Source organism: Dreissena polymorpha, chromosome 16, assembly GCF_020536995.1.
Source record: "Dreissena polymorpha isolate Duluth1 chromosome 16, UMN_Dpol_1.0, whole genome shotgun sequence".
Lineage (NCBI taxonomy): Eukaryota > Metazoa > Mollusca > Bivalvia > Myida > Dreissenidae > Dreissena > Dreissena polymorpha.
In genome coordinates this window covers 35,902,337-35,929,801 of record NC_068370.1, presented here as the reverse complement: position 1 = coordinate 35,929,801, position 27,465 = coordinate 35,902,337, and the positions used below count along the sequence as shown (strand labels likewise).

At 35.9% G+C, this 27,465-nt stretch overlaps 2 protein-coding genes across 9 annotated transcripts in view; one reads left to right on the top strand and one right to left on the bottom strand.

Moving 5' to 3' along the window:
• LOC127861598 (speract receptor-like) overlaps positions 1-27,465 on the bottom strand; it is a 767,747-nt gene that overhangs the window by 654,788 nt on the left and 85,494 nt on the right. For 7 of the 8 annotated variants that reach the window (XR_008040289.1, XR_008040290.1, XM_052400229.1 and 4 more), the window contains exon 2: positions 4,112-4,220. The exons of the other annotated variant lie outside the window; for it this stretch is intronic. Coding sequence is in view for 4 of the 7 variants with exons in the window: in XM_052400229.1 (XP_052256189.1) it covers positions 4,112-4,220 (109 nt within the window). In the remaining 3 variants the exon portion in view is untranslated. The remainder of the gene's footprint in view (positions 1-4,111; positions 4,221-27,465) is intronic. 8 annotated transcript variants of the gene reach the window in all.
• Positions 13,195-18,855, top strand: LOC127861596 (uncharacterized). The gene is made up of 3 exons (XM_052400226.1): positions 13,195-13,941; positions 14,116-14,207; positions 14,428-18,855. Exon 3 carries the CDS (start codon positions 14,444-14,446, stop codon positions 18,005-18,007), a length of 3,564 nt encoding a protein of 1,187 aa, XP_052256186.1. The 5' UTR covers positions 13,195-13,941; positions 14,116-14,207; positions 14,428-14,443; the 3' UTR covers positions 18,008-18,855.

The following is a 27,465-nucleotide window of genomic DNA, read 5'->3' as shown; positions in this document are numbered from 1 at the left end:
TCATTTATTGATTAATGTAAAACAATGTGGAATATACCAAAATGAGTATGATTTGCTAGTTTTGTTTATAGTTGTATTTAAATAGTACATTTATTACAGCAGTATATTATAAACAATATAAAGACTTTCTAAAACTTTTAATCTTGCAAAGCTATTGTTATTAAAACATGTGTTGAACATAAGTACACCGTAATCTTAACAAATTAAACTAGTCCAATATGTGGACCTCATCAGACTGAGGCTCCGCACTGGTAGCAATTTGATTATCATCAACTGGTAACCATTGAAAATCTGTGAGCCAAATTTCTTGAAAAGTTCTGGTGCATTTACTTAGATCATATTTTTTATCATAATCTTTCTTAGTTTTTTGGGAGGTGGACTGCTCAAAGCTTCGGGTTTCTGCTCCGTTGTTGAAGATTTAAAAAAACTAAATGTTCCAATTTTACCATTAAAGTCATTTTAAATAACAAGGTAGACCGTGTTTTGATTACCTTACTTTGATACTTTTTATTTCCGTCTGATTGTAAAAATAAAGAAACCAGTCTGTACACTGTCTAACAGTCGGGCCAAATGTTTAAAATGTGGCATGCTCCTGGTCTCTTATAGAATAAGGGAGATCACTGCGCAGGGGAGTGCCCGTATTTTAGCTTGATTGCTCCGCAAATAGCACTGGCAATGTAATCGCATGTCAACATCGGGTTTTGTAAAGTTTAATTACGGCTTTAATACAATGTATTTTTTTGTATACCTGGACCCGACTTTTAAAAAACTTGTTGTCCACGGACAACTTAATTGAAAAAAATCAGTTGCCCAGACAAGCAAATGTACGACTCGGGCAACTCGGACATTTGATTTCGCCACCCCTGAGTAGGAATTACTTTCTATGCAATCGAGCTAAAATAAATAGGTTTAAACTAATGAAACTAAAGTCTCTATGTTTATAGGTGTAAATATTTTCCCTAAATTGAAACTAGCGCAATGTCGGGTAATTCCGACAGTCGTCTAATTTCGACACTTTTCACAATATTTATCAGACATGTTTTAAATCATCATCATCCCATATGATTTCGTTGTAAAATGTGACGTAGTTGGTGTTGTGACGTCACCAGATAACATCTCTCTCTATCAAACGTATCGCTAATTGCATGTAAGTGAGTCTTTTAAAATACGTACATTGTATTACTTAGCGAATTTTTATAACGTTATGAGCTTCGCTAAGGGAGGTTACATAATTGCCAATTACGTCCCTTCGGGATTTCGCTGTATTTCTGGTATTTGTACAAGTTCTAGTTTAAAATGTGTTTCACTTGACATTGTATTTGTGTTTGAATGGCGCCAAGCGTTTTTTAGACTATGATTTGTGGGGTGTCGAAATTATCCTCCGATTTTATACGATGGTGGGTAATTCCGACACTCCAAATGTTTTCAAGCATTCCCAGCGCATATGGAAAGATAGAATCGTTAAATAGAATTACTGTACTCTTTTAATGGTATGCAGCTTATTGAATATTTTATTTAGCTCTCTATATTTTGTCAAGCAGATTATATAAAATTAGAGCTATTTAAAGATTGTGACGGTTATTGATTAATGAAATTGTATTTTTTTATTACTTAATTATATCGTTAATTGGATCACCTGTGATCACCGCGGATGCTGCGCAACCACCGTAAACACCTGTCTGCGAGGGTCATTCACGCGTTTTAAATGTACATGTACAAAAGACAATCATATACATGTGTACTACATGTAGATATTATATGTATGTGCACACGTATGCACTTAAATTTTTACACTTACATAACGTCGGAAACGTAAATAAAGCGTTTAGATGATCAATACTATTAACTCTTAATGGCAATGTCAAATATTTCGCAAAATATTTCAACTTTAGTTGAAATTCACAACGAAGCTTTTAATGGAAATCAAAGGATCTCAATGTTGTACCCGCTACGAAATTTTTATTTACAAATAAATACACCAAGCCAATTTTCGCGCGCTTTTTATCAGGACAAAGAAATTCATTTATTTCATCTAGAAGTTGCTTACCGAAAATAGCTGTACCCGGCGCGTGCAAACCGTGTAAGGTGATTTTCGCATGTTGGAATACAACTGTCTTGTTTGGGCATTTATTTCATCAAATCTTTAAATAGAATCATATGCCGAAATTCATTTGATACTTTCGAAAATTGCGAACGTTTATGTTTATGACATTCTTGAGCACTCTTATCGTCTATATTACCATCACATAATTTGCTTTACAAACGGAAATCGGGCGTATATGGGATTATCGAGTAGATCTAATGGATAAAGATGGGAGAAGTTGCATGTATGCGATAGATATAGTTGACACATATGTATCGTGGGCGTTTTATTGTCGCCAATATATTTTAAATACTTATCACATCCTTTCGACCACCATGTACATAAAAATAGACTTTATTTATTCATTATCACTTTTAAATGAAAGGGATCAATTCAATACGTTTATGTTAAATTATTTTTAGCGAACACGATGAACACCGCGGTAGACATTATGGGTCCGCGGTGATTTGCGGTGTTCGTCTATGGCAAACGGCCCCCCGCGACATTTGATCTGAACACCAATCGCGGGGTTCATAATGGTAAGCTAACAGTGAGATGAACATCGCGGCGAGTGGCGTTTGTTTAAGTACACGGTGTCTGTACTGTATATTGAGTCAAGTGGGAGCACAATACGAACTCTAAATGCAATTTATTTATAATTCTCTGATTTGCAATTAACACTAGTTAAGTATTATCCTATTTATTTAAGCTCCATTGCATGGAAAGCCTACGACTTATTTAGACACTCTCTCCTGATCGTTAGGCGGACACCACATCCACTAAACCACCGCAACCTAATTAACACTAGACATTAAAGAGATCGTGAAATTCTATTAATTTAGAGATACAATGTGAATAACTGATAAAAACATTTGTTGAAAATTAATACAAAGACAAGTGTCGAAATTAGCCGCTAGCTGTCGAAATTAGCCGCTTACTGTCGAAATTACACTCTGCCGCATTTAGTTAAATCGCTTCAAGTTTTGAGTTATGCCGGCAACGATAATAACGTTCGTTAGCAAATATCAACAAGTCAAAACGGTGTTTTTCATTAAGTTTGGGCACTTGGAGGGTAATTTCGACACATCATGACTAAATCAAATTTTACTCTTAAGGTGTCGAAATTACCCGACTTTGCTCTAACACCCTTTATTTATTTTCCAAAATTGGGTTTTACACTCTTTCTTCCCCATTTCTTAATCAACCATGTTTTAAAACGCCTTTTTTAAACTTATTTTGCAATGCCCAAATGCCCTCCCGTTTAAACACTTCTAATAGATGAAATTAACAACTGGTCTGTAAATATTTTCTCCTTGTGGGCCATTCTGGTCTTTAAATTGTGACAGTCTTCCTCTATGTCTGTATAAAACATTTATTTTTGTACTGCATCCTATATAAAATTAATAACTTTCATTTTCATCGCTAGCTTGATAGAGCACCTTCCATACACATTATTCATTTCAACAGACCAAACTCAGGGCTCGAATTTAATTTTTTTTTCTACTTGCAAAACATTGCGAGCAGCTTTAATACCAACTCGCAAAATCATAAACATTCTCGCAAATTTTGCTGGAAACATAATTTAATTTCGTTTTTTTTATTCAACAGTTAACTTTGCTTTATCTTTCGTATTGTTATTTCCATCTGTCGGCAAAAAGAAACTAGTTATTTTTCGCTTCGACACCATGTCTGTTCAAGTTCAATCAACACGTGTGAATTAGTCGACTGTTAAACGTTCTTTGTACCAATGCTATCCTCGTATCTGTACTATAAGTATACTAGTCTATATACAAGGTGCGCGCTTCCGCATACGGGTATTAGGACGTTCTATTACCTATGGTTTAGCGTTCAGAACGTCGAACGCATCAGCAATATTACTGCTTTTTTTCACTATTTCTTTACTTGCAAAAAATTACTAGTGGCTTAAAACTTAACTCGCAAACGGTATTTTTCTATCGCATTGTGCGAGTGTGCGAGTGTTAATTTCGAGCCCTGAAACTAATTTAAAGAATCACTATGCAGACTTACCATGTTTGGTTTCATTGCATTCTTCCATTGTTTTTGTTTCTTCATGATAAAAAAGGCATTCAGGGTCTTCCTGTACACGTATTTGATTCGTATAACTTAGTGTCAGTATCTGAAATGGACAGAATGGGTTAATTAAAATAAAAATTGCACTAGCAGACATGGTGAAAGCATTGAGGACCAAATGGACATTGCTAACTAATATTTCGAAAGGCCCACAGTGAAATGCACGATTCTTGGACTTGCTGTTGGGTAATATTTTCTTCCAAAGATTGTAATCCTCTTGCAGTTTTCACATCATTATCTTGTGATTACCGGTTCATATTTCCTTACATAAACATAAATAACAACTATAGATAAATTCTGAGAATGAATCCAAGCATCTCCATTTGTTGCTGAACGATGTCAGACTTAACTATTATTACTTGAAAGTAGTCAGACAAATACTACTTTACATTGCCAGTGGTTTTTTGGGGCCATTTTCCTCTCCTTAAAACAAATATAAATTTCCCCTTTTCCTCAGGATGTCTATAATATATGTACAAAATGTAAAAAAAAGAATAGTTTTATTCCATAAATTCAGTCCAAGTTATGAGAAACATGTAAGGAAACATGTGTATCAAAACAAATCAAAATCATTTCAAACAATTATTTCACCTCTAGTATGAGAAAACTGAAGCCAAAATTCTGCGATTTTCTATTTGTCATCGGTTTTTGCGACCCCGTATTTTGTTGATTTTTCAAAGAAATAATAAGAAAGAAGAGTTGAAACGGGCATCTTTTCAATTAATATAGCTAGCTCTATCTAAAACAAAACATCTTAGATAAAATAATTGGCTTTCTCATGTTGTTTTTTTTAAACAAATGGTGGCTAGTCAGGTACAATGTACAATATAAAAGGGAAGTAATTCAAAACACTCATTGCCTCATTGCTTAGTAATAAGTGGTTAAATTTGTCAGTCAGTGATTTTATACGTGATAATCAATTGATTAACCTAAAAATCTGACCTGGTTTAAGAACTGAAATTAAGCAGCTTTACTTGTGTTTTTCAAGTCGGTATATGCTTTCACATTTGGTTTGCCTACTCATATTTATCATCTTTGCCCAACGTTTTACATGACTTCCATCTACATTGAAGTCTTTGGCTATGAAGAATATGATGTTTTACATGACAGTTTTGTGTTATCTTAAAATGTATCCTCTATATCCTCTAAGAGAATAGCTAATGAGCTTGAAAGATGCTTCTATAACTTAAGAAACACTGTATAAGCTATTGAATGTGATTTAACTCTTTAAAACACACAGTTATTCAACAAGCTAAAAATTCCCCTTTTCCAGCAAAACTACGCGAACTTCCCCTGCTAAAGGGCCCCGCTACCTTTCCCCTCAACCTAAAACAAGTGGGCCTAAAAGGCCCAAAGTCGATCACCTGAGAGGAAAGAAACTGACCAGTTCTGTGCAGCCCAAGATGTCATTAGAACAAAATGTTCTTGCCAACTTTCATGACTAGTGAACACACTGGCAGCCACGTTTTTCAACAGACCAGAACCATTTTCATACACATCCAAGATATCATTTAAACAAAGATTCTGACAAAGTTTCATGAAGATTCATGAAGCCATAAAAGGAAAAATGCCCCGCCCCCTGGTGGCCATGTATTTCAAGCAACTGGAACCATTTTTGAACTTGTCCAAGATATCTTTGGGACAAATCTTCTGACAATGTTTCATGATGATCGACATTAAGTAGAGTGTTAACGTGGTTTTACTATAGCTATATAAAGAAATGTGCCATGCCCCCTTGGCGGCCATGTTTTTCCCCCAACCGGAACAATTTTCGAATTCGTCCAAGATATCATTGGTACAAATCTTCTGACCAAGTTTCATGAAGATCAGAAAATAAATGTGGCCTCTGGAGTGTTAACAAGGTTTTACTAAAGCCATATAAGAAAAAATGCCCCGCCACCTGGTGGCCATGTTTTTCAACCAACTGGCATCATTTTTGATCTCATCCAAGATATTATTGGGATGAATCTTCTGACCAAGTTTCATGAAAATCGGACAGTAAATGTGGTCTCTAGAGTGTTAACAAGATTTTACTATATCATTATAAAGCCATATAAGGAAAAATGCCCCGCCCCCTGGTGGCCATGTTTTTAAAGCAACCAAAACCATTATTTTCCGTAAAGCCTCCGGCTTTCACATGTATACTTAGCATATCGGGATGACGATATCGAGTGATCCGCATTTTAAATAACGCGCTTAAAAACACCACGTGACTCACCTACATACCCGGATATTCAACCAGATTTTACCATTCTTCGATTTGGCGTTCTGTCGAGTGGTTCGTTCTCTGGACAGGTAGGTAAATTCCTGTTGAAATTGATTGTATCTATCGTTTTTATTGTTTAATACTGCCTTACTAAGGACGTAGTCCTAGTATTTAATTTGTTTGGCAATAATTAGAGCAAAAATATCTGACGAGCTTTGCTCGCGGAAAACACTGTCCGAAATTTCGGATTTCGGATGTGATGATTTTTTATTGCCATTTGTTCCCAGAAGGACATTAAAGTATGTAGTAATTAATAAAACGAAAGGCAAGGCAGTTGTTTGCTCAAAGGTTTCTTATAATACATGTGTAATTTATTCAAAAAGTAAGTTAAAAGACTGACAGAAATATGTCGTCAGCTTCTATGAGCACGTGCATCGGAAAACACTGTCCGAAATTTCGGATTTTGGATGTGATGATTTTTTATTGTCATTTGTTCTCAGAAAGACATTATAGTTTATAGTTATTAATAAAACGAAAGGCAAGGCAGTTGTTTGCTAAAAGGTTGCTTATATATATGTGTAATTTATTCAAAAAGTAAGTTAAAAGACTGACAGAAATATGTCGTCAGCTTCTATGAGCACGTGCATCAATCCAATAATGAATTCCAATGTGTTTTCTTTTTCTAAATTGTCCAAGCAAGAAATTGACAATTTGAAATTGCTTTTGGAGTAAATTCCGATGACGTAGTCACGGAAAATGATGACATTACCCACTATTATGGGCATAATTTATACCATTGACCAAACATCCATTTGAAAATGGACCATTATGATAGTGACAGTAATGTTCACTTATAGTAAAATAATATAATTATAATTAAAAGAATACTGGGCTGAGTTCTCAGCAGACGTGTTTGATGGTATTGACAATGATCCCTCCTCAGAGGTTTTTGGGGATTTGCCTAATTTTAAGGGCATTTGAAAAGGAAGTTGCGATTCCCCAATATTTGGCTAAGGCCACGACTTTTTTTTTTATTGGTTTACAAAAATAATTTTGAAAATGGTCCATCGGGCGGTCGAAAAAAAAAAAAAAAAAAAAAACATTGGAAAAAGAAGTTAATACTTATAACATCAGAACAAAGACATCATATCTTTTATAACCTTAACACAGAGACGAAAAATCTAATTATGCAATGAAACACATCTATATCTTCAAATGAAATGAGTCACCTAAAAGCACCTTTTGTAACATCAGGCAATTTTAAACACTCCATTAAATGACATGCGTTCTTCTCCCATTAAAACGAAAAACTGCGCTTCATTTCCGTAATTCGATGCGCACCATTACGCAATGCGATGCCCGTTGCATAAATCTTATATAAGATAAACTACTCATACACAAAGTATGTGTTTGCTCTTATTGGACTTATGACATCGTCCATGAAAAAAAATCGAGGTAGATCGATCCCCGCGTCGTCGCGGTAATGTTTGTTAAAGTTGTTGTTGTCATGAAAACTCGTTGATTTACAACGCAACACGTCTTTATTAAACTGACGCGAATTAATACAATCATATTTGTCAACTTGGCTTTTGCTTTATTTTGATAATTTAATTTAAAGTTTAATGTTAGCAAGTGTTTTTACTGGAATTGTAAACAAGGAGCCAGTTAAAGTCTTCCGAAAATGTGCAGTCTGTGTGAATTGACAGTTTGACGTCATCAAAGGAAAGCCGCTTGCTGTCGAAGCAATAAAGCGACAAATTTCGCGCCGACAAAATTGGCTTCCTTTGTCTAGCAATCAACATGCCGAACCAATCGTGCGTTTGTTTCTCAATTGCAATCCTCCAATTTAATAATAGCACGTGCATAGCTCCGCCTTCGAATCTTTTGCAGAGAACGGAGGCGGAGTTTAACGGTTAATTGAGCTAGTATTTTTAATACGCAAGTTGAGTTCCGATTTGCCGAAATTACTCGGCCCTAAGCATTAAAACGACAAATACATTTATCAATGATTTTCCGAGATATACCGATTTGTTCCGATTTCCAAACTTTCTGTACAGTTCCTATAAACTATGGCGGACGTGTTTACAAAATTCCTAAACACATATATCGTAAATAATGGCAGTGTTTTATTGGATTATTTATACTAATTATCAAATTGCAAGGTAATACTTTTTATCTACTATAATATCGGGTATGTTTAATATAATAAACATGTTAAACAATATAGTTGCGTCACAGACTCGGAAATAAATTTTGATGCGGTCGACATTTTACTGACGCTGATTTTCCTATTGTCTGTAATTAAATAAATTTTGAGAAGTGCCCATAAAAGGACTGTGTCACATTGAAAAATATCCCGATCTCTGTAATATATGTGAACCAATCGTTGATTGTACTTACTTGATTTTATTCGCAACCGTACTCAAACCGGATCGTTTTTTTTTCTCGTTTCGCTCGTTTTTCAGTGCGGTCGGGAATAAAATATATAAAAAAAAGACGATTTTCCGATTTTATTTTTTTTCCCATTTTCCAAAAATTAGGGTCGGCGGTTTTGTAAACCAAGAAATATAAAAGTCGTGGCCTAATTTGATTTACGCCGTTTGTTCTGTTCAGTGTGACACTGATTCAATTGTTTTTTAAAATATAAATTACCAGATAATTGTTTGTATCTGGGTGCACCTTTGATTAACAATGAAATTTGGAAAGTCCTAGGGAAAAGGGCAAGGTCACAAAATCAGGACATGGTGGAGATTTAGAATTTAGCGCCGTGGCAACAGGGATTGTGCCTATTATTAAGTTGGCCAATATGGTAAGGACACAGATTGCTAATAGTCCTGAGGTTATTAATTTAGTCTCTTATATGACCATAATGTACTATATAATCTATCTCTTAGGCGCAGGTATATGATAAGACCAAATGTAAACAAAAAGTATTCAAATCTGTGTAATGTTAATACACCAGTTTCATCAATGCAGTTTGGTGATAATATTAGCAAAGAAATTCTAAACTGTGACAATTGTTTTGCTTTGTGAATGATATGAGAATGCGAGCGTTCTATGCAAGACCCTTAAGACGCTCTCTGGGTAGAAGTTTTTTCATCCTGCAACTTTCATTGGAAGTTTTGAACCTCCTAATGCCATTAGGTTCACCATACCCTCAAAGGGGTTCATACATAGGGGCAACTCGATCATGCGGTGCCTTTAGATAAGTAGACTATTCCCAATGCTACTGTTACTATGGCTGACCAGTCAATAAACTATTGGTATGCACTGAGGGAAAATTTAAGTATCACGTGCAAAAATGGGAGAAATTTTTACTAGACTCCTGGATTTTTCTGACTATTCCTGGCTAAACATTATTTCAAATGAAATTCCATTTAGTTTTGATCAAATATTATTTGTTAATGAGGAAGTAAATCTTTTGCTTAAAAAAGGAGCGATTGTACAGTCAAGTGATGAAAACAATCAGTTTATTTCTAATATTTTTATAGTGCCTAAAGCAAATGAGAATTATAGACCAGTAATTAATTTGAAATATCTAATGAATTAATTGTTTATGAGCACTGTAAATAAGAAATGTTATATATGTTTTTGGATCTCATTCAGAAGAATGATTATTTTAGAGTATAGATCTGCAGGATACATATACTTTAAGTACCTTGGAGTGAACATGATCAAAGAATTTATTTTCGGATTGAATGGAACTCTATAAGTTTGTTTGCCTGACGCCTAATTTAGCGCCAGCTCCAAAATTGTTAACATAAATTTACAGCCAATACATGCTTGGTTTAGATTTATGGAAATCATGTGTTTATATTATATTCTAGATGTTTCAATTAATATGCATCAAATTAAAGAGACCTGTTTACAAAATTTAAACCGGATTCTAGACATATTGAAATTTTTAGGATTAATTATAAATAATTAAATATCTGTATTACAGCCTTCGCAGATAATAGTGATTAGTAGTCATTTTGGTTTTGTCATTGATACCGTCTGGTTTATGGTGTTTTAACAGAGGGCATAGCACAGAAGATTGTGACTGATTATGAAACTGTATTGCATACAAGGCATGTGAGAGTACGAGAAATTGTTTCCTTCACAGGCAGATACCATGTAGTTAATGCATTTTTTGCTATTATAGAGGCGCCTTTGTATTATAGAAACTTAGAGCGCGATAAGTTTAGAGGTCATGGGGATATTAATGACTTTGATAAAGGTACATATTTGAGTAATGGAAGTAAGGAGGAGTTAAAACTGTGGATAACTATTGTGGTCTCTGGAAATGGAAAGACTATAAGGCAAAAGGATATTTTGTTTCACTTAGCAACTGATGCCTCTATGGAAGGATGGGTTTGTTATGTTGCAGATATAGTGAACAATATGCATATGGTAGATGGAGTTAAGAATAGTGTATGTAACATTCTATTAATTATTTGGAGCTATTTCCATCTTTTATTCTTTGCAATCCTCATTTTCTTGTCACTGTGATATTCACATTAAGATACAAAGTGTTAATGTTACTTCTGTGTCTTATATTACAGATATGGGAGCAATGAATTAAGGTCCTATGGATTGCTTGGTATAAGGCATTTGGATTTGGTGTTTTAATATACACAAATATTTTTTATTTCAGCAATTCATATTCCAGGAAATACTAATATTTAAGCAGATTTTTATTCTAAAAAGTTTTCAAACTCCACATAGTGGATATTAAATCTGATATTTTTTCTAGAAGTTGAAGACACCTGTTTTAGTCAGATACAGACCTTTTTGCGTCTAGGCTTAATACATAGATACATTTGTTTAATGGTTCCCAGAACTAGGGTCTTATGGTGTTGATGTATTTTATATGTCTTGTAGTGGTATGTAGCCTTATATTTTCAACCATTTAATCTGATTGGCAAAATATGCAATATGATTATTTCTGATGAAGTATAACAGTCATTTTTAGTTTGTCCTGTTTGGAAAAGTTGATCACGGTATCTATTGGTATTGTCTAATATAATCATGGTATCCATTGGTATTGTCTAATATAATTTCTTTGCCAGTCAGGTTACTGAGACATTTGGACCTATTGTTTCATCCGCACAGCAGCATGGTGCATCCTCTCATTCATTCATTGAAGATGGTCGTGGTGACTATATCCGGCAATCATTGTCGAGTTGGGGAGTTTCACAAAGAACTGCAGAAATTGCCCTGTCAGCCTATATACCATGGACAAGGAATCAATATCGTTTGACCTGGAAAAAGTGGTATTTATGGTGTGGTTCAATGGCTTTACAGTCCCTTTCAAATGACTGAAGGTGTAGTGGTGTATGACCTCCATGAGGATTAGAAATCCTATTTAGTGTTAAATACTCATTATGCAATGCTATTACAATGGTTACATTTGGTGTTCCAATATATTTTTTATAACTAAATTTATGTAGGAATATTTAATATTTGGCCAGTTCTTCCTAGATATATATATTCACATGGAGTGTGAGTACTGTTCTCAAATTTTATGGTCTTTGTATCCATTAAATAAACTGACTATGAAAATGATGACACTTTAGGTGTCTGCTTTAATAGTATTATCCTGCGTCCCAGGGCTTAGACTTTAGTGTTACTTAACACACTTAGGCTATATGAAGACAAGTAATAATAATGTGTGTTTTGTGTTTCCTAATCATCTCATAATCACTAATAAGCATAATAATTATCTGTTAGTTTTAGAAAATTTCATTATGAGAAATTGTATGTTATGCATACCGTGTTGTTTTATGTAAAATGTACTGAAGCCTTTAGAAAGCCTTTAGAAATGTATATTTTTTGTTAGTGTTTTATGCAGCTACTTCTGCAGCATATAATAAAGGATGATCCTTCGTGGGCATTTTTCAAAACTCCAGACTGGAAATTTGATAAGAATTTTTATAACTGGAGTAGATAAATCAGTGTCAATTAATGACGCTGTGTTAGGTAGTTAATAATTATTATTTTAAACTAGTAATGAAATGTGTTGATGAAGATTGCATATCCAAAATGTTGTGTTGATTTGTTTTAACAGGGTTGAATCTCCTGTGAAAATGTCTGTAGTGTTACATCCATAAATGATTGATAATGATAGTTATGATGGAAGTCTTTAGTAAAAGATACTCGCCGTTGTTATTGTTTGTGATCGGTTTTGTTGCTAGATTTAAAGATGCTAAGTATACATGTGAAAGCCGGAGGCTTTACGGAAAATAATGATCCATCATCCAAGCTTTAGTGAAGGATGATGGGCATTATTTGAGTAAAGCCGGAGGCTGAGCATGTATACTCCCACCCTTCTTTATGAAATTATATTATGTATTCTGAGAATATAATTTAATATATGGCTTTTCGGTTGATTGAAGTTTGATCAACTTTTTTCCCTTCCCTTTGTGCTTGTGTACGATTTTAAAGCAACAAAACAGTTTTAAAGAATGGTAAAATCTGGTTGAATATCCGGGTATGTAGGTGAGTCACGTGGTGTTTTTAAGCGCGTTATTTAAAATGCGGATCACTCGATATCGTCATCCCGATATGCTAAGTATACATGCTCAGCCTCCGGCTTTACTCAAATAATGCCCATCATCCTTCACTAAAGCTTGGATGATGGATCATTTTCACACTTATCCAACATATCATTGGGACAAATCATCTCACCAAGTTTCATGAAGATCAGAAAATAAATGTGGCCTCTAGATTGTTAACAAGGTTTTACTATAGCCATATCGAGGGCTGCCCGCAAGACTGTCTTAACTGCATATTTTTTCAAAATTGACTTTATTGCATTTTTATACCTGTTATCATGTTTTACATCACTGCAAAAAAAAGTTTTGCTTTATTCTTAAAGCAAATAGTGTTTATGTTTATAATGCAATATAGTCTTATCTCATTCTGAATATAAACATTCCTGCAATACAGTAGTAAGTCAACTTACTACATTATTGCACATACATTTTATTGATCTTCATGGTATTTGTTCCTGCAATACAGTCTCAGTCAACACAATGTGATGTCATAATGTTGTCATAATGTTGATGACATCATCAGTTTATCTTGGAAAATGGTTTAAATAGTATTTTACAACATCTTGAGTTATTTTCAAACTCGTACATCTCATATAATATCTACAAGATCAAATGTTTGATGCACCTTTTTAAAACCATGCCAAAGGTAAGATTATTAATTTATTATGTTGTTGTTTCTTTAATTTAAGCATTCCATTTAATACTTTTATATAATATTATGAGATTAAAGCATTACAAAATCTGAAATTATTCATTGTGCAGGTAAAAAAGCATTGGTTCTTTTGCACTTATAAAAATATTAATTGGTCAAACAGGTGTAATTGATAATTATGGTGTCGCCCAAGAAGTCACGGGTTCGATCACTACTTAAAGAGCATTCTTTAGTTCTCAGAAAATTATGTATAAATTTAGCCAAGCATTGTTTTATCTTTTGCAGTGCATCTGCAAGTATATAAATTTTGTTCAAACAAAGCAGAACAATTAATGAAGTTCTACAATGAAATTAGTTTACTACATGTATTCAGGTAACAGTTTTCTTATTTAAAACATTAAAACTTTATTTATTTTACTACAACGCTTAGTTATTATTTAAGAAATAGTATTTTTCATTATGTTTTTTTGTTCTTTGATATTTTATCATGCTAATTGATCATATAAATTTTGAATGGCATGAATGTCGATTATGCTTTATGTTTCAGAATCGTGGCGATTACAACAGCCTGTATTCTGTAGAATTTTTAACTTACCGTGGCCAGGTTGGTTTTAATATAACAGCATAAAAATAAATAAGGTAACACAAAAATATGTCTTTTGTTACGTTTTGATAAAAAGTTATTGAATAGAAAGAAGTTGCAAATTAAAAGGTATTTTAAGATTGTAATTTACTTGGTTAAAACAATGTCACAAAAACAAATAAAGAAGTTATAAACTTTATGTACTATCTTCTGTTCTGGAGAATAATTATGAAAATTTTATTATTTTTGACAGCATTTCTTTTATTATATAAACAGAAAGAGACCTTCCAATATGATGGTGGTACAAGCCAGTTACAGTCAAGGGCATTTGAAGTTTGGTGGAAATGGTCGACAGTGCATAGCAAATGCCATATGCGCTGCGCAAAAGTGTTCACAGTCAAATCCATCTGAATGGGACACCTCAGCACTTGACTCTATTTTAAAAGAAGGTGACATTATGTATCAATCAATTGCTTTGAAAAAGCAATACTTGTGTATTGAAGACATTCCAAAGTCTGTTTGTAGACTTGAAAATATTGTTTATGGATCTTTGTCTATTGGTGCTGATAATGACTCAACATTTGTTAGTTTAGAAGATGCTATTGGTAAGTGTATTGGTACAGCAGAAACTGCGGGTTGCATGTTTACTATGGGGGATTTAGAACCATGCTATTCAAGTGCCTTAATGAAGCATTCTAATACATATTTCTTTTTTGACCCTCACAGTCGAAATGAGTGTGGTATGCTCAGCTCAGATGGCAAAGCTACCTTAACCTCACATTCTAATGTCTCCTCCCTTTGCTTGTTTATAAGACATCTAGCTGCTTCCCTTAAACTTCCTTCATCAGTTCCATTTGAACTATCAATGGTAAACAATGAAAACACAGCACATTCTGATTCAGATAGTGAGTTTTCAGGGTTTGATCCTGTAAGTGACAGTGAATACACAAAGCGTGTTGCAAACTCAGTTGTTGAAAGCTCTAGTGTTAGCACATGCTCAAGTGTTTCATCTATATCTGACTTTGATTGCAGTAATGCAGGGTCTGATTTTGATCACATGATTATGGAAACAATAGTTGGGTTAGATGATAGTGCCACCTTTTTGCAATCAATTGATTTATCTACCTTTTCTGAAGAAAGAGCACACAAAAGCCATTCAAGCAAACATGATGTTGACTCATCACTTAATGAAAAGGTTTTAAGTGATGTACCCATAAGTAAAAGACAGATTGACAAGAATATAAATGACCATTGCATTTATAGCAAATTTTATGAAAATGTTGAAGGTGAGGATTTTGATTGTGAAGATGATGATTCAAAAGATCCAGACTATGTGCCTGATGGTGATGATGATTATCATCAAGATGATCATAATGATGGTGATGATGAAATTGTGCAGGTTAACAATAATGTTATACGTACAGATGATGGTTTGTCAGACAATGATGAAGACAATATTCCTTTGAGTAAACTAAGAGATGAAGACAATATTCCTTTGAGTAAACTAAGAGGTCAGGTGACACAAATGGATGTAAGTGGTTTAGTTCAGGTGACACATACGGATGTAAGTGGTTTAGTTCAGGTGACACATACGGATGTAAGTGGTTTAGCTGAGGTGACACAAACGGATGTAAATGGTTTAGCTCAGGTGACACATACAGATGTAAGTGGTTTAGCTCAGGTGACACAAATGGATGTAAGTGGTTTAGTTCAGGTGACACAAACAGATGTAAGTGGTTTAGCTCAGGTGACACAAACAGATGTAAGTGGTTTAGCTCAGGTGACACAAATGGATGTAAGTGGTTTAGTTCAGGTGACACAAACAGATGTAAGTGGTTTAGCTCAGGTGACACATACGGATGTAAGTGGTTTAGCTCAGGTGACACAAATGGATGTAAGTGGTTTAGCTCAGGTGACACAAACAGATGTAAGTGGTTTAGCTCAGGTGACACATACGGATGAAAGTGGTTTAGCTCAGGTGACACAAATGGATGTAAGTGGTTTAGTTCAGGTGACACAAACGGATGTAAGTGGTTTAGCTCAAGTGACACAAACAGATGTAAGTGGTTTAGCTCAGGTGACACAAACGGATGTAAGAGGTTTAACCAGACCAGTAAATGGAAGAGGGAGAAAAAGGCTTAGAAACGAACATCAGTGGAAAAGGACAGTGGCCAAAAGATCAAGGGTTCAAGGTAAGACCTATATTTCTTTGATGACAGGGAAGCAGCAATTAGCCCGTCTTATTCGTCCAGGCTGTGGCCACTCGTGCCGATATAAATGCCACAAAAAGTTTTCACTAAATGACCGCGAGAGCATTTTTCATTCGTTCTGGCAATTGGGCGAAGTCTCAAAACAATGGCAGTATGTTGGAACATATGCTAAACAAAAACCTAAGCAAGTTCAAAAAAGCTCAGGGGGTAATAGAAAGGTTTCTATTCAATGGAGTCTCCCGAAGCAAGGCACTGGACCAGAAAAGGTATGTAAAACCTTCTTCCTTCATACACTTGACATTTCAGAGACTGTTATTAAAACAGCTCACCGAAAACTGGGGATGTTGGGTGTCAGTGAAAAAGACATGCGAGGTAAGCATAGAAACAGACCAAACACTGTGTCGTGTGATGCGAAGGATCGAGTGAGGCAACATATAGAATCTTTCCAATGTGTCGATAGCCATTATTGTAGGAAAGACACAAGTAAAAGGTACTTGCCAGCACAGTTAAATGTAAAAAAAATGTATCAGTTGTATAAAGAGCAATGCCAACAAGAAGATTTATCACCTGTACATATTTCGATGTACAGAAAAATATTTGACTGTGAGTACAACCTTTCTTTTCATAAACCTATAAAGGATAGATGTGACTTCTGTGTTTCTGTTGAAAATGCTGGTCCAGATGTCAAACAAGCCCAACAAGGTGAATATAACAGGCACATCAACAATAAAATAAAATCCCGACAGAGCAAAGCTGATGATAAAGAAAAGGCCAAAACTGATCATGATATATGTGTAGCATGTTTTGATCTTGAACAGGTCCTGCTCACACCTCACAGTAATGAATCATGTTTATATTATAAAAGAAAACTGTCATCATTCAATTTTACAATATATGACCTATGCACTAAGGATGGCTATTGCTATATATGGAACGAAGTCATTTCTGGCCGTGGGGCATGTGAGATTGCGTCTTGTGTGCTGGATTTTATCAAGGCTAAACGAAAAAAAGGTATTAAGCACTTTATATTCTACTCTGATAATTGCTCATCCCAAAACAAAAATAAATACTACATAACTATGCTTTGGCATTCCCTTCAAAGTCTTGGTATCAGCACCATACAACACAAATACCTTATCAAAGGTCATACTCAAAATGAGGCTAATAGCATACATGCCTGTGTCGAGGCAGCATCAAGAAAGATTTCAATATACACAACTGCTCAGTGGTCAGCTGTTGTTCGAACAGCTAGGAGAGAACAACCATACATTGTTAAAGAGATGGGCCCCACTGATTTCTTTGACTTTAAGGCAATATCGGTACAATTGAAAAATTTTCACCTCAATGAAAACAATGAGAAAGTGGACTGGCATTCTATCCAGTTATTGAAATTAAACAGTGAATCCCCAAACAAGTTTGACTACCAAACTGATTATGATGGTCTAGTCAAATCTGTAGATTTGTTCAAGCGTCTACGCTCATCATGTGGGGATGTTCCAACTCCTTGCCAAATAATGCTCTCTGTTCTTCACACTGAGTTGATACCACTTGGTAGGGACAAGTATGTTGACCTTGTTCACTTATGTTCAAAGGGAATCATTCCACGGGTACACCACCCCTTTTATCTATTGTTACCCCACCAGTAACTCCAATTGGTCATATTTAAGCATGGCAATATTATGCAGAATGTAACATTTATAACTCCATTTTAATGTTATTTAATTATTAACTGATGTAGTTCTTAGAGATTCTGTAAGAACTATCTCTATTTTTTACTATGTCAGACATGCCTGATCAAGTTAAACAATAATTAAGAAATAACAATAAAACAAATTTCTGAACAATGTTTAAAGTATTATTCAAATTAGAATAATAATGTCTAAAGTATGTAGCATTTATATACTGAGACATTGTTCTTGTCCATAAACAACTTAACAGCAAGTATAGTTGACAGGTCTGTAGATACAAATCAACATCACTTATGCAAATTCATTATTGTATTCTAGTTTATTGGTGTGCATTAGGACATACTGGATCAGGTGAATAATAATTAGTATTATTCATACATTAACGTCAGTATCATTTTTTAACATTAACAAAAAATGAAAAATTTATATTATAATATTATACATAACGATTTGCCTGCTGTCAGTTACTTCATTGTTATTTTATCAGTTTAAGTTCTATCTAATGTGTGCACTGAAATATTGAAATTACTGGAAACTTGTGATTTTATAATACAAAATGAAACAAATCATGAAATATTTAAGAAATGTGATGTTTTTGCCTATTTATAAAGATAATAATGTTAATGATAATCATTTTGCAGTATTTTCCATGTTTATCTACTCTTTGATCAGCGAATTTGTATAAAAATATTGACAATACCATTAAACTTTGTTCAATTTATCACACCAAATGCCAATTATATGCAAATATGCACATTTTTAGTGTAACATGTGTTGAAAAAGTAAAAAAATAAAAAAAGTTCACTTTTAAAGAATGTTTATGTTATTTCCATAACCCTTAAATTTGTATTGCAGAGAAAAAAAGAGTATTGCTTACCATTAATATTTCCTGCAATACTGTAGTAAGTTGACTTACTACAGTATTGCAGGGAATTCAAAGTCCCGAACATGTCCAATTTCAGCGCAAGAGTGTAGTAAGTCAATTAATTCCACAAAGTCATTTTATTTAAAAAAATATATTTTCTTGATCATATGAAATATGTTTGTTTCTCCATTCTTTAACAAAATGTGAAGTATTTTGTTGTTAACAGTTAGAATGGAGAAAATGTGATGTTTTTTGCTTCTCCTGTAAAATTTCAAAAAAGGCAGTTACGACAGTCTTGCGGGCAGCCCTCGATATAAGGAAAAATGCCCCGCCCCCTGATGGCCATGTTTTTCAACCAACCGGCATTATTTTCGAACTTGTCCAAGATACTATTGGGATGAATCTTCTGACCAAGTTTCATGATGATCGGACAATAAATGTGGCCTCTAGAGTGTTCACAAGATTTTACTCTAGCCATTTATAGCCATATAAGGAAAAATGCCCCGCTCCGCAGCCATGTTTTTCAAGCAAACATAATCATTTTCAAACTCATCCAAGATATCATTGAGACGTATCTTCTGACCAAATTTCATGAAGATTGGACAATAAATGAGGCTTAACAAGGCAAATGTTGTCGCCGGAAGATGCACGACGGACGATAGACAAAAAGCGATCACAAAAGCTTACCATAAGCACGTTGTGCTCAGGTGAGCTAAAAAAACACTATTCCCGTTGCACACATGTTTCAAACATGATTTCAAGATGGTGGTCAATTTAAAAAAATATGATGCTCAGCAAAAATGACAAATAACAATGAAAATAAAGACAAAATAATAAAATTAGTATTAATCAATGAAAAGTGTAAGTCTAAAATAAACCATGCAGAGGTAAAGGATACTAAAGTCTTAAACATTTTTGTTAGAAATGTATACATCAAATGAATGTCAAAGAACGAGTTATTGTGAATTGGAATTCATGCAGTTTACACGCGAATAAAGTACGTCTAAAATGACAATTGTTGGAAAATGGAAAAAGAAATGCACAGTTTGATTTATATGTTAGTCGGTATGTGTATAATCAGATTCATGTGCATATTCTGCTCTATTGTGTTTCCACAGTATATACAGTTTACTGTAATGACATTGTTCTGGCCAGTATTGGTTAATTTGGTACTTTTGAGTGTGCCGTTCTTGATAATATTCGGAATTTTCGGTCTTTTACACTTTTGATTAGTTTCCAAGACATGCTTTAGGCCGTGGTCTCTTTCATGGCTTTTTTGGTCCTGCACCACTCTGTAAGTTCCATATTTTTGTTTATTTTCATAAAAGATGTATTTTCTTTATTGCATATGCACATGGGGCACCTTGTCATTCGCTTAAAATGTGTATTTGTCTGCGGTAAATATTCCGGCGTTGTGACTTCATTGTGTTTTGTAACGATGTTTTCCTGTCTGATACACATGTTTTATGTTCTTTGTTCAACTTTTAATAATAACCTCACAGTTGAAAGACATATAATCTTTATGCAAAACGTTTATTTTAAACAACAGTAGCTATATTCGGAGTAAAGGAAGTAACTGCTACACTGCGCCCAGCGTAACACCAAAATACCAAATATATTGTTACAAAGCAGTCATGAATATTATTTGCATAGAGTTTGGTCTCATAACATACTTAATGTCTCAATCTCTATGTTATGGGTACTCTTTATATTGCCACAAGTCATCGTTTCTAGTCAAACAGTGTAGATTTTGATTATTGCCTTATATTTTGAAGACATGTTTTATAATGGTTTTTTGTTCTGTTTATTGTAGTTTTCACCATATGATCGGGTGAAGCTGTTCGTGGATATTTGAATAAAACTCTATAACTGTATCGGACTTTTTGAATTAAATCCTTGACAGAACAGTGAAAAAGAGTGCATTTGGACGCTTGGCAGCTGATCCAGCTACACAATGTCAGAGAACGCGGAGACGATAATTGGCCCGTCCAGACCTGCAAGCAGGAATTCAAGCAGAATTTCTTCAAGAGCATCAGAAAAAAGGGCTAAAGCAGAAGCTGCTCGAGTGCTGGTAGAGTTTGCAAAACGTGAAACGGACATTAAAAAGAGATTGGCAGCCATCAAGGAAGGACAAAATGTAATGGAAGCAGATCTTGAACTGTTATAAGTACAAAAGGAGGCTGCCATGGCAGAAGCTGAAACTTCTTACTTGGAAGAGCAAGACATGGAAAGATTGTCGAACGACTTACATTAATTAATAAATTTTGCCTTTTCAACCTCCAGAAGAACTATCGCAAAATTATGCCGCCAGTCTTCCCCAGTCTGGTGACGACCCTTACCGTATCCGCTTGGAGCCGAACTTTGCCGAATACCCAGTGCCAGACGCCTTTAATGCTCCGGTGACAAATATCATTAGAGAAATGGCGCCTACACAAACAGTTAACTTTATGTCAACTCCACTAACTGAATTTCATCATTCAACATCATTTAATGCTAACTGTTTGCAAGTTCACCAAGTAAGCAGTATTAGAGATATGCATACCAGCGATGTAAATAAAATAGACTTGCTGCAGAAACTATAGGAAGTCCATGCGCAGAGGTGAAGGAACCATCTGGTGAAAACAAAGATTTTTTTACATTTCTGTTGAGAAAGGATATTATTCCCAAAAGGTTACAGCGTTTTAATGAGAAACCACAATCCTTTCCATTATGGAAAACAACATTTCAAGCTGTAATGAACGAGCTCAAGGTTCAACCATCAGAGAAAATTCATTTTCTCGTAAATAATTTGGGTACTGAGTCGCAGATGTGGGCGGAAAGTATGAGAGCTTCATGCGCATCTGATCCTAAGTTAGGACTGAAACTGATTTGGGAGCGTTTAGACCATTACTATGGTTCTGCAGAAAAATAGAGCACTGTTTGAAACAGCTGATACAAAATTTCCCACAGTTAACAGTGAAGGACAACAGAAAACTGTTTGAGCTAAGTGCCTTGTTACTTGAGGTGCAATCCCTGAAGTCTGACCCGAAGTACGCATCAAGTTTTGCTTTGTATGATTCATCATCTGGTGTGAACACGATTGTTGTCAAGTTGCCTTATAGTTTTCAACTAAAGTGAATAGGTCATGTTGCAAAGTACAAGTTATATTTCCCCCATTTACTGTGTTTGTGAACTTTGTTCGTGAATTGAGTCATGTTAGGAATGATCCAGCCTTTTTGTGGGAAAACAACACTCAGTCAGATAAACTGGTGAAGTCACATGCCAAGCCAGCTTCAAAAGGGTTTAAAACTAACAGTCACGTTGTGAACCGAAAAACAGACATTCATGATAAGGGAAACAGTGGTGAGAAGAAACAACAATCACGTCCTGTAATGAGATGCCCCATCCAAAATGCAAATCATAGTTTGTTACAGAGCAAAGCATTCACTAATAAGACATGGGAAGAGCGACGAGCTGTCCTCAAGGAGAATGGTCTTTGCTATAGATGTGTAGTTTCTAAAGAACATATTTCACCAAAGTGCCCAGCAACTGTGACATGTGAAATATGCAAGAAAAACAATCATAACACAGTCATGCATAGAGACATCCAGACATCGGTAAATGGCGGGGAGAACCAAGGTATTTCGGTTTCATCAAAGTGCACTTCTTTATGTGGTCAAGATTTTAGAAGTCGTTCATGTGGTAAGATTGTCATGGTCGATGTGTCCTTTGATGGGCGGTCTAGGAAAGAACGTACCTATGCAATACTCGACGATCAAAGCAACCGGTCTTTGATTTCACCAGAGTTGTGTGAAAAACTTGGTGTTTCCGGGGAAATTATTGAGTATACTCTTGCATCCTGCTCTGGGAGTACAGTCATAGCAGGGAGGAGAATCTCGGGATTGACGATAGCTTCAGTAAATGACGCAACGGCATTCGAGTTACCGTTGTTGATTGAATGTGATGCGATTCCCCAACAATTTTCAGAGATACCCACACATGTTGTAAGCAAGTTTCCACACTTGCAAAGGCTCTCTTCATTGATACCTCCATTGGATCAAGCCATTGGAATACACAATCATGTTGATAGGAAGAGATCTTCCAGCCGCACATCACATCAGAGACCAGACTTTAGGACCAAGAGAGTCACCATTCGCTTTGCAACTCCCCTTAGGTTGGGTTGGGATTGGTTAAGTTTGTCTTGGAAAAGTACATAGACCAAAATACTGTTAATGCGTACTATACAAACATTGTTGGAGATGGGCGGAGCACCATTTTTAGTCTTTGTGATTCGAATATCTTGGTAAAAGACACAGACTTTCATTGCAAGGACATTTTTAGAAGGTCACATGATGATAACAAGATTAGTTTGTCAGTTGACGATAGGGATTTTTTGGAAATCATGGATAAGGGATGTACAAAAGATGAGTCGGGTTTATGGACTGCACCATTGCCATTTATTCCGAACAGGCCCAGATTACCTGATTACCGGGATCAAGTTTTTAGACGCGCCATATTGTTGAAAAAAGGCCTTGAGAAGGACAAAAAGAAATGTGAGCATTTGGAACAATTTAGGGAGAACATCTTCCTTAGTGGTGCTGCGGAAAGGGTTACAGATTTAGAGGATGATGGGAAGGAGAAATGGTATTTGCCATTGTTTGGAGTATACCATCCTAAGAAGAAAGACAAAATTAGGGGCGTGTTTGATTCCTCATCATCATATGGGGGCTTTTGCCTGAACGATGTTTTGTTATCAGGACCGAACATGACGAACAGTCACAGAGACTTTCTCTGTTTCTTTTGGTTTGAGGACAACGATCCTAAGCGTCCACTTTGTGTTTACCGCATGAGGGTACATGTGTTTGGGAACAAGCCCTCACCTGCAGTCGCCACTTATGGACTTCGGAAAACGGTGGAAAATGCAAATCCTGATATACAGCAGTTTGTCAAGGAAAGTTTTTATTTGATGATGCCCTGGCCTCCAGACCAACACAAGATGAAGCTATCAGCTTATTGAAGAATACCAGAAAAGTCCTTCAAGATGAAGGTTTGATCTGTTTACACAAGATTACCTCCAATGATGTTAAGATTATGAACCAGTTCCCTAAGGAAGAACTGGACACAACCCTGAAAGATATAGATATCTATGACGTGCTACCGACTCAACACAGCTTAGGTTTGAGCTGGGCTTTGAATCTCGATGTTTTTACCCTGACAGCTCCCTGTGTTGATAGAGCCTTTACAAGAAGAGGACTGCTATCTATACCATGAATAGTGTCTTTAATCCCATGGGTTTTGTCGCACCCTGTACAATTAGTGGGAAGATTTTGCTGCGTAAAGCCTGCTCAGAGGGAAGTGCTTAGATGACCCATTGCCAACCACTTATTGCGAGGAATGGAATACCTGGAAAAGCTGTTTAGAACAATTGCATGGCTTCCAGGTTCCTAGGAAGTATATCTCTAAGTCATTAAGCCTGATGAAAGACATCAATGTCTATATTTACTCGGATGCTTCTGAAAGTGCAATTGCTGCAGCTGCCTATTTAGTGGACACCACTCCGTTTGACTCTCAGATTGGCTTCATCATGGGAAAGGCGAAACTTGCCCCAAAAAGTGGACATAGTATTCCTAGATTGGAGTTATGTGCAGCTGTCCTAGCAACCGACTTGAGCCTTTTCATTTCTGAGCAATTAAGCATTCCTCCATCATCTTTCATTTTTTCACCAATAGCAGGGTAGTACTGGGTTACATTTGTAATAGGACTCGCAGATTCTACACCTATGTCAGCAATAGGGTTGCCCAAATACATGCCTTTTTTCAACCTGGCCAGTGGAGTTATGTTTTAACAGAACTTAATCCGGCCGATGCAGCGACTAGAATGTCCTCGATAGGCATGGATTCACAACTTGAGAAGTGGCATGCAGGACCGTCTTATGTTCTTACTGAAAGCCAGCAAATCGGTCCAACCGATGAATATATTCTGCAGCTGCCGGAAGAAGACTCAGAGGTTCGTCCTGAAATAATAGTGAAGACGACCCATATTGAAAGATCCTTTAGTCCTATAATCGATGCTTCTACACATTTTTCGAAATGGAAAAGTGTAGTAACCGCCTTTTCAGTCCTGAGACATATTCAGTCTTTCCGAAATACCGTCGGTCCTCGGATTTTTCCGATAATAAGTTGGAAAATCCGGAAATAATTCTAATATTACCGGACCTTGTGTCCTGTTATAAAATTATGGCGAAATTTGGAATTCCATAAGATTTTTCCAGAAAATTTGCAAGGCAAAAGTGGTAATTTACTGAGTTATTTATGAATTATCTCCAATCATGTAAAACATTTTTTCATTGGTTGCATTTCTTGAATAACGTACGTGCATATATTGTATCCGAAGATTTTTGCTGCGTCGTCAATGCAAATTACACACTACGTCATCACTATATGAGTAGATTCGCAAAGGGAGAAAAACGATACCATATACTTTTGGTTCCCGTTATATCCGATTAATTCGTAAGCAAGCAAGGCATTAAATTAATCTGATAAAATTAAAATATTGTTAAAAATGTCATCTTTGTCTTTCGTCGTCATTTTTTACTTTTTGGGCCTGAAATTATCAGTCTGGGCCGGAAATGGCTGCATGATTATAGGACCTCATGGCCGGCAATAAATTATAATTTTGGGAAGGACTGCATATTGCAAAGACATTTCCAGGCTACCACGAGACAAAGTGTACGGGATGGCATATATGTAAAGAGAGCACCTCACCTCCTCTTTAAATGGATACTGAACAATTTCTGTTCTCAGAATTGCAGAAGATTCACTATAGGGAAGAAATAGGTGCACTTACAGCTAAAAGGCACATTTCTAAGTCGAGCTCCATCATCTCTTTGGCACCTTTTTTGGATAATTGTGGGATGTTGCGTGTTGGTGGTCGCCTCCGAAATCTTAAGGATGTTTGAATTGCGTCTGTGAACCCTTTGATAGTTCCGAAGAGTCATGTGGCCTCATTATTAGTACATCATTGTGGATAATTGGAGACAAGAAATTAGTGTCCAGCATTTTACATGATTGTACAACTTGTCATAGGCTTAGGGGCAGTTTACTTGAACAGAAGATGGCTGATCTGCCGATCGATAGATTGTCACCCGGACCACCTTTTACCTCAGTTGGCGTTGACGTTTTTTTGACCTTGGGAGATAATCACAAGGAAGACTCGTGGAGGGGCAGCCAATTCAAAACGATGGGCTCTTATCTTCACCTGCCTGACAACACGTGGTACTCATATTGAAGTAATAGAAGACATGAGCTCCTCGTGTTTTATCAACGCTCTAAGGCGTTTCATTGCGATTCGCGGACCAGTGAGGATTTTGCGTTCAGATCGTGGGACCAACTTCGTGGGCGCTGCAGACCAAATCAGGGCCAATGTCATCAATGTGGAAGATACTTCTTTCCAGAAACAAATCCAAGATAAGGGATTGGTGTGGTACTTCAATGCTCCTCATGCATCACATACTGGAGGTGTTTGGGAACGCGTCATTAGTATAGCAAGAAAGATTTTAGACAGCATGCTGCTAAAACCCCAGATACAATTAACTCATGAGGTATTATGTACATTAATGGCTGAGGTAACTGCAGTCATGAACGCTCGACCCATTGTGGCTGTGGACACCGATTCAAGAGACCCTCTTATTTTGTCGCCAAACCTGTTGTTAACTCAAAAGCAAGGTGAGATACCTGTTATATCAAATAATTTAGGAATAAAGGACTGCTATAAAACTCAATGGAAACACGTGCAGGTTCTCTCTGACATTTTCTGGAAAAGGTCTAAGGAACAATACTTAGATCAGCTTCAGACCAGACGGAAATGGCAAAACAAGAGCCCAAATCTCAAACAAGGGGAAATAGTTCTACTTCGTGATAAGACTTTGCACAGAAATCAGTGGCCAATGGCAGTTGTTGAGCAAACAATAAGCAGTGCTGATTCGCTCGTGAGGAAAGCAGTCGTTCCATGTCTCCAGGAGGATACCCCAGTGAAATACACACGCCCAATCAGTAAATTGGTGTTATTGCTTAGTGATTAAACGAATCATGAGATCAAAGTGTAAAAAACGTGATAATAAGTCAGTGAAACTAGTCATTGAATTAGTGAGAATCAAGAGAAGTTCGAGCTACTGTGGATTATTCATTGAAATGGAAAGGTAGATACTGTGACTACACTCAACTGATGGATTGCCTGGATACTGGTTTGATACAGCCTAGAACATTTGATGAAGAAACTTGAGTGGATCGATAGCAGTCTTCACCAGGGGTGGCGAAATCAAATGTCCGAGTTGCCCGAGTCATACATTTGCTTGTCTGGGCAACTGATTTTTTTCAATTAAGTTGTTCGTGGACAACAAGTTTTTTAAAAGTCGGGTCCAGGTATACAAAAAAAACATTGTATTAAAGCCGTAATTAAGTTTTACAAAAGCGGATGTTGACATGCGATTACATTGTCAGTGCTATTTGCGGAGCAATCAAGCTAAAATACGGGCACTCTCCTGCGCAGTGATCTCCCTTATTCTATAAGAGAC